General features: G+C 43.4%; 1 protein-coding gene across 1 annotated transcript in view; it reads right to left on the bottom strand.

The window, feature by feature from the left end:
* Nucleotides 1-5,305: 5,305 nt before the first annotated feature.
* SLC4A11 (solute carrier family 4 member 11) overlaps nt 5,306-8,833 on the bottom strand; it is a gene marked incomplete at its 5' end in the record, with an annotated part of 88,108 nt that continues 84,580 nt past the window's right edge. Inside the window, 2 exons of the mRNA XM_084264061.1 lie at nt 5,306-5,500; nt 8,611-8,780. Of these exons, the coding sequence (XP_084120187.1) occupies nt 5,437-5,500; nt 8,611-8,780 (234 nt within the window). The 3' untranslated portion in view covers nt 5,306-5,436. The remainder of the gene's footprint in view (nt 5,501-8,610; nt 8,781-8,833) is intronic.

The raw sequence follows: 8,833 nt of genomic DNA, 5'->3' as shown, positions 1-8,833 counted from the left end.
AATGTTAAGGGCAGCCAGCACAGCTCAGGTCAAGGGGGAGATTTAACTGAAAACTTTTACAACTCTCTGCCATTTCTTCACCTTTTGGACTCCCACCTGTGGCAGCAGCAAACATGTCTCAGGCAGATGACCAGCGATGCTACATGCATCCCCCTCTTCCACACCAAGAGCAGACTTCAGTTCTCCAAGCAAGCAGCTCTTTGCAGCAGAGATGCAGATGGGGAGCAGAAGGCAGCATCTCCCCCAGGACAGGCTCTTAAATATTTCATGTGACATCAGAACAGCGCCAAGTGATCCAAGCTCATGCAGAGTTTTCTGCAAGGGGAAAGAGATGCAGCCAAGGATTGTCTTGGTTTGAAAGGAAAACACACAAAAGCTGAGAAGTGCTAATTTGTATTTCTAAAGCATGTGCTCCAGCAACTCCCTCCTCTGTCTGCTCTTTACACAATATTGATGGTTTGCTCTTTGCAACCAGATCTGCAGCCAGTAGTGTAATGGACAGGGTTTGGTGCTTAAAGGCCTTAATTAGATATGAAAACAATTAGGGAAGACTATTCTCTTCTAACATTCACAGACCTCAGCACAGACAGAAAATTGGGCAAACCCATCCCATTATGTCTATTTAAGTTGTTCTGGAAGCTTGACAGATGAAAGGAGGACAGCCCAACTGGAACACTCTGCCATAAAGCAATCTGCTAAGGAGATGCAGAAGACAGTGCAACTGTAGGACAATTATGAAGGATTCCTAATTGCTTATTATGGCAAAGCGAGCCCCAAGGGAACAGCCGCTGCCACGCTGCTGCTCAGACACAGGCTTGAGCTCTCCAGAGAAAAATTCCCACTCTGGCACTTCAGCAGCATTTCCACAGTGGGGATACCAGAGCCAGCTTCCAGAGGAGGGCTGGGGAAGGCAGGAGCTAGGTCAGGAGCAGAGAGAAAGTGGCTTGTACTGGAGTTCTGGGGAGACAGACACAAGAGCTGAGCTTGAGTCAACCCTGGTTCTGCCTGATAACCTTCCAGACAGGTAGAAATACTACAGAAGGCAGGCACAGAACACAACAGACAAGGAAAGTTTGACCAAGGAGTAACATGAACATGTCAGCAGATAGTGCAGGTAGACACTTAGTGGGACAGAGACTGGAAAATGGCAGGTGCTTTTGGTGACATGGCATGTCTCAGGTTCTTTTTCACTGCTGAGAACTCCAAAACCTCACCCTCACCCCTGCCCCCTTCCCTCCCACCCTCAAGCATTCTTCAGCTATATCCAACTTTGATCAACTTCTTTGTTTCTTCAAAGAGTGTGTCCTCAGAACACAGTTCAGCAGCAGTTTCCAAAGCAGCCAAGTATAACATGCAAAAGTTTACCAACAGTTTCAGTCTTTTGGGACAGCTGGGGATGAGGACTTTTTGGGGAGAATCCATTGACCTATGGTATATGGAAACATGACCATCCACCGTGTGTGTTTTCAGAGCATCCCAGTTCACAGGTCACATCCCACAGTTGTTGGGCTCACCTTGAAGCTTTTCACCAGATGGCAGCTCTGAAGCAAACGGGGTTGAATCCGTTCACTCCACCCCCATCCTTTCGCAGCGGTGCACTGATGCATATCCAAGTAGAGCTTGACATTTATTAATAGCTTCAAAGCTTGATGCCAGGGAGTTTGGGGATTGCTGCTAGTGAAGTTGTCAGATGTGCTTCCTAAGCAATCTAGGAAGTGCCATGCTGCCTGTTCAGCAGTCTATGTTTTCACCAGCTTCCCTTGATTTACAGGGAGAAGCACATCAATTTCCATACACAGCCTGCCAACATTATTCTTCAAAGTAACAAAAATAAGTCTCAGACCAACAAAGCTATTTTGATAGCAACTCCAATTTTAATTGTCAAGCTAACTTCTAGCTCCTACATTCAATGCAAGGATCAACAACTACAAGTTTGAGAGTAGAAGTTTATTCTATCCCGTTTTCTGATCGTTTTGGCAGCTATTGAAAGGTAACTTCCAAAATCCACTGGTTTTCAGAAGCTTTTTATTACCTTGCAGTTCCAGGTGAACACCGTGGACTCTTAACACCCATCAACACCTTTCAAACCCAGTTCTTTGGCAACAGTTATACATAGCATTGTGCGTATATAAAGAGCTTATAATAAAACTTCTTTTACATTCTAATTGTCTTAACCTTCACAGAAGTATTAAAGTGCTCAATCAACTCCAAACAACCTTTCCTTCCCTAGTTAACTTACTTCCTGGAAACACCTGTACTTAAGTCAGCAAAACCAGAAGGAAACAAGAAGAGAAAAATGTATGAAAAAGAAGAAGTCCTCTGCAGGGTCATTACAAACCCTTAGGAGCCAAGAGGCCTCAAGCCTCACATCTCCCTTCTACCCATATTTTGAGGCAAGGGTCCAAATGCTGAACATTCCCATAAGTTGATTCTTTGGCCTCTGACTTCTACCTAAAGAAAAACTTGTGAAACAGAATCCTATTGATGCTACAAAGAAAATATGAATACTGAAGTCATACTCGTGAAGCAACCTCAAAAACATAAACAAGAGTTGGAGATGGATATTTACATACACACATACTCCCCCCACAAGCTATATGGATTGTAAGTGATATCATTTCACAACATTTGACACCATCTGAAATTGATTCTTTCAAAGAGGCTTTAAATGGGGGCATTTTTTGGTCCTTTTAAGTGGGGGGGATGGAGGCACATCTCAAAACTATTTCCTCCGGCAAGACCTGCATGCCAGTTCACCCCACCATGCTGTGAGCTGGAGAAAATTTCATGCAGGGCCTCTGCTTTTCCTCAAAGAGGACCAGAGCCACATTCCCTTGTGCACATCCTCTCCCCTCCTCCAGCCACAGCATCCACAATATGATTTAAACCAGACCACAGGGTAGCTTCTTCCTGCCAAGAGCTGAGACACCAAAAATGCAACCCCAGGACACGTGTGTTTAATAGCTTACTCAACCACAGGATGATGCTTTTCACTCTACCTTTGGATAAATCTTTTGACATCTGTGGGAAAAGCATGTTATTTAAGCATCATCAGGCCTCTGCACTCCTCGTCTCTTACAACAGGTACTGAACTGTTTGCTGTCACCTGCTCCTTCTCTGTTGACTGGAGATGAGACATACTTTCACCACCTCTGCCTCTGCACTGCCCTGAAATGCTGTTTGCTGACTGTTTGCCCCCTGTTTCTACTTGTAGACCTTAGTAACAGCTATTAGTGATCTCACCACAGAAATGACTCAAAAGCCAGGAAGCCTTGATGAAGGCAGTCAGAAGCCAGGCACAGATTTATACCTGCCATCACACCACTGGTCAGACACGGTGTGAGGTACCCCTGCTGCCTCCAAACACATGGCATTCCCTATTTGGTCATCCTGACCTTAAGACTCCTCAGCAGTCCTACAAGAGTTAGTTGGTTCAACATGAAGGTCATGCTTTTGAGGTCACATGACATTGTCTTGCTTACTAAGCTGAGGACTTTCCCCTACAACTGCTTAGGGACATATAAGCTACAGCCACGGTCCTGGGAGCACCCTTGCTGCTGTCCTTCAGCAAGTTTCAATGCAAAGATGAAGGGTTTCATAAGGAAAAAAAACAGTCAGTTTTCATGCATGTTTTACAGCCATAGGCAGCTACATTAAGATGAAATACCATCTGATATTTAGTGCAAACACACCCAACCTTCAGTGGCTTGAGTTCAGCTTGATTTCAGCATAGGTTTTCACCCAATGCCTTCCTCCCTCATTACAGACTTGGTTCTTCCTCAGCATGCAGAGGATCACCCACTCAGCAGGGCAGGTGCTGTTCAAAACTGCACAGCCCTTACTGGGCAAGCAACTGGTAAGAAACTCTTCTCTCTGCTAATAATACATTTGCATCTTATTTTGTATTCCTCTCCCCCCCTCACTTCTACTGTTTTGAAAGTACATTATCTTCAGAGGTTCCATGTTTCTCTTACCACTTTTCCTGTGATCTGTAGTGTGCAAAGGGCAAGCAGTGAACTAAAGGGCAGCTTTGTTTCACAGTACTCCAAATAAGAAAACTGACCATAGTACAAGCAAAATTAAACAAACTGAAATATGAAAAGACAGCAGGAGTTAGATTCATCCAGAAATATAATATAATGTCTTGAGTGAAGAAAACTGGAGATCAGCTACAAAACAGAAACAATGAAGTGACCAACAAATATTGACTAGGCAAAAGAGGAAAAATTTCACTGCATGCTGTACATTAAAATTAAAGGCAAAATTCACACGTTGGAGCATCAAGAAAGAACTATAAAGGTCTCATGCCATGAGAAGGTGGCAAAGGAATACCTTGAGTAAAGCAACACAAACAAAAACAGTAACTGAGCAGCTTCAAAAGGAGGGGAAAAAAAAAAGGACTATTTCAAATGAGAAAAAGCAGCACTGAAGCAGAGAACAAGTATATGGTCAAGACATCACGGGTAACACTGCACAAAACACTTCTGATACTTTGAAAGAATCAGGCCTATTTGTATATCTATGCAAAATATATACACAAATCCATATGTATATATGTACACATAGGCACTACTGTACATATGTATATGCAATCATTAACACAACTGCCCTTTGACAAGTTTCAGCATCTGACTCTGGGTGCAAGCAAGAACGTTGCAGTTGTGCAAAACTACATTTTGTGTTTGACTAACCAAGAAGTAATTGCAGAAGACCCAAAATAATTCCCAAATACCTTCGACCCAGATGCTGTTTCATCAACATCACCAAGCGAGCCCAACCTCTGAACATTTCCAGCTCATTTGTAGGAATTAAATATTCAAAGCTGTGGATTGTTATCAGCACAAATTATATCCGTTTCCAACTCTGCTCATCTGAAGAGATGGCCAGACATCTCTCCTGACATCAGTGTTTTAGCAGGAGACCAACCCACCCAGAATACCAATTTGTGAATACTGGATGCACAGGAAATTGAATTCAAAGGCCAGAACAGGACTGTCATTCTCAAAAAGAAGGGTCAGTTGCTGTCCTTATAGTGTTTTGGAAGAAAGGGACATGGTGCATAAAAGAAAAAGGAAAGAGATTCCTCCCTACCCCCAAAAAAGGGAACACACAACAACTCTGAGAACACATGCTCCAAATTGTACAGACATGCTGATCTTTGGGGTTTCCAGTTATGGGATGTGGAAAGTAGCATTTCCATAAAGCTTGCTTGCCTCACAGCTCCAAAGAGCATCGGCCTTCCAAGTCCAAGGCTGTTTTGGTCTGACACTTCAACGCTCAATTGGTCTTTGATATGTGTGCGTTACCAATGCCATATTAGAGCAGAAGGAAAGTGGCAAAAGAAAGAACTGCAGATAGGTTGTTCTAGGCCTCAGCAAGGCTGCCTTTCAACTCCAAAAGAGCTGTCCTCACTGCTCCAGGTGCAGAGGACACCACTCAATGCTCTGCGTCCATAGCATCCAAGTACTTGGCTTCGATGATCCTAGGGAGCAGGTTATACCTAAGATTGAACCAGAGAGACAGAGTTAGCACCTGTGTGTCAGCGTGTAACACTTTGTCCTGTCAGTTGAGCTTGTATGCACAGCCAGAGACAAGAGATTCACCCAGCTAAAGGGGAGATGAAGTGGGGAGAAAAATAAAACCAACCAAGCAAATACAGCATTTGAGTCTCCTCGTTTCAGCAAGGAGAAAAAACAAATATGGTCTCCACAAGGTCTTAAAGGTGCCAGAAATGTACCACCTGGCCCATAGGTGGTACCTGGCTCCTGGGTTTTGTGCTGGGGAGGCCAGCAATAGCTTTCCACTGCCTCTAGCTTGCAAGTGCATTACTTTCAAGAATCACCATTTACTTAAGTTTCTACTTTCTTCACCACTTTCCCTGCAGTTTCCCAACACACAAACCCTTCCTGATGCAGCCTTACACCGTTAACACCAGACACTGAGAACTCACAGGAGAAACCCTGTTCTAAATTTACAGTGCTGGCTCAAAGACCTACACATGAGGGGCATTTGTCTTGCCCTTCCTCATTTCTTCAAGTACCACAGCTCACTCCTTTCAGCTCTCACACAGAGAAGCTTTAATAGACAACCTTTGTCTCTCAGCAACACTAAGTTTATCAGCTAGACTTGAGACCATGGCAAGAGGTTAAGGAGGGCTGTAACATTCACTCCTCTGGCTGCTGGTAAAACTCCATCCCTACCTGGTGTCAGGATTATACTGATTCCCTTACTGTTGAGGTCTGGGGTTTCTTTGGTTTGCAAGAACATCCTCATGAATTAATGTATTTGGGTGAGGAAGGCAAGGCACTGTAACACTATGCTGTGAAGTTGCTCCTATTGAATTCTACTGCACATTTAGTTTGATACTTTCCTTGCTTAACAAGGAAGTAATTCTTCAGCTCTTAAAATAAGGCACAAAACACTAGAAAGCCAGTTTAAGACTTGGAACAGTGTTTTCAATAGCTGTGTAAGAGATCCCAAACAGCACTGACTATTGAGAAGTACCAGGATCTGCTTAGACAGACCTGTCATTAAATGAAATGCCTGAGAGCCGTGGGAGCACAGATAAGCATCACAGAGAACTTGGAAAGAAGATTCTTCTTCTCTGAACAACCTTAACCTCAGTACTCCTCAAAGCAAGGATTAGTGTGTAACTGAAAACTAGCCATCCCAAAGTTTTGAATTCAAGCCAGGAACTAAGGATACCCAAAAAGATCACATTTTCTCCCAACAGGCTGTTCTCCACTGCAATAATGAGAAGCCACTGAAATCCATTATTATTTTACATTAACACTGCATCAGGGGAAAAAGATGATCCCTCACCACTGACAATGCAAATCATGACTCCAACGCTGTCGGACAGATGGAAATGTGGCTTTGGGACAGACAAGCAACATGGATGTTTATCTGGATGGGACACTCAGTCTGACTCACTCATCTGGGTTTGATTCTTGACTTTGACCCCTGGCTACTCTCCCATCTCCTCTTCCTCCTTTCACTTCTTAAAAAATACAGAAGAGATATTTCATTTCTTCGACTCTCTCTCATCTATTTAGAGTGCCAAATCTTTGTGAAAAAGTCATTGTTAACTACAGAGTTCATGCATCATGGTGCTGCCTTCTCAGCTGGAGCCCACAGAAATTACATGAAGGCAAAATATATCAGAAAGGAAAGCCAAGGGCAAATTTCTGTTTCATGCCAGGTAGCACCATCATCCCCCTTAGCAGCAGAGCTGATTATCCAGCTACTAGAAAAAGCTACACTGGAAATAGAAATGAGTTAGAGACAGAGCTAGTATAAGATGACAGTATTTTATTTACTCAAAAGATAACATTTGCACTGTTATCTAGCTCTTATTATAAAATCAGGCTTTGACATAGCTCTCTCCATGCAAGTTCAGCTTATTACACTATGTCTGATACTGGAATGTTTGTCAGAGTGCCCCATGTTTTCTTTTCTGTACTGAGCTGCTTTGCACTGAGACTTCCAATTCCCACAAGAGTCATTCATCCAGCAGGGCACACAGTTGAGTATTTACCAGCCACTTAACCAGTCATCCAAAGTGGCTCCTATTTGAAGGGCAGGTGAGAGACTCTTAACCACAGGAGCAATAATTTCAGTGTTTTCCAAGGTTTTGTTTATCCTTTAAAAATGCAGCCCAAATAGCTCTAACCTGATCCTGCTGAAATCCATGGTAATTTTGACATTGGATTTTGTTTTAGAAACAACTGGACCCGTCTGTGCCACCCAAGGAAAGCCACCACAATAGCTACCTTAGCTGATTATCACCTCAGTAGCCCCAAACTTTGAGATCAGACAGAAAAATCTCCAAGACTGGAAGCTCTGAGAAAACCAGATCTTTCTGGATGCCATGCTGGCCTAAAAACCAATCAAGAAGACTGCAAACAGATCTGTTCCTTCCAAGATCTTATTATGGCTTCTCATTATATTCAAAGGAGGGAGAGTATGAATGATTTAACTGGAGAATGATGGGCAGTCACTGTTAATAAGCATTAAGGAAGAAATTAGTCGAATTCCTCAATGATTGTCTCTCAAGGCTTCAAGCTATTGTAGGGTTGTCTTAGTTTAAAAAAAATACATTTTAAGTCTAAGTGTGTCCAGTTTGGTCAAACTCATCATTGGCAACAGCATTCAGCAGTGAGGAGATCACCACAGCGCTGGGTAAGAGATAAGGATTCCTCTTAGGAAAAGTCTCTAGCTTTGCTCTGAGCAAAAATCAAATTGCAAAGCAATAAGGAACATTATTATGTGACTAAAAGGAAGGCTCAGACTACAGCTGCTCAGGGAGATCATGAGTCTTGACACAATCTCCATGTGAAAGGAGACATTCTTTTCTTATGGCTAGCAGAGAGGCAAGTACTTGCCAGCACAGAACCCTTTGCAGAGAACCCAGCATCAGTGAAATCCCAGGTTCTCTGCACTGGTTCTCCTCAAGCCTGAGTAGCTGGTGAGAAACAGGTCACCATTACCCAAGATTGAGCTGCTCAGAACATCACTGTCTACCCTCTAGACCACTCAGACTTCCTATAGTCCAAGACTGAAGATAAGAGGCATAGGAAACAAAGAAAAGAAGTCAGCCAAGCTTTGTACCTGATTGGGATCATCCCTATCATGATGAGCGGGAAGATCATCTTCATATATGGCAACGGTGACATTCCGAAGCCGCAGAGGATGAGAAGCTGCAGGACCTGCAAGCCTGTGAAATAGTGGATCTTCCTTTGGGGCACTCTGCGGATGTAATGTGTCGGAGGATAAGCAGTCTGGGAAGGAAAGAGTTACAGGTTAGTCATGCAGCAACCCGGACTTGGTGACA

This window comes from Gallinula chloropus (assembly GCF_964237585.1).
Source record: "Gallinula chloropus genome assembly, chromosome: 4".
NCBI lineage: Eukaryota > Metazoa > Chordata > Aves > Gruiformes > Rallidae > Gallinula > Gallinula chloropus.
This window is presented reverse-complemented; position numbering and strand designations above follow the sequence as displayed.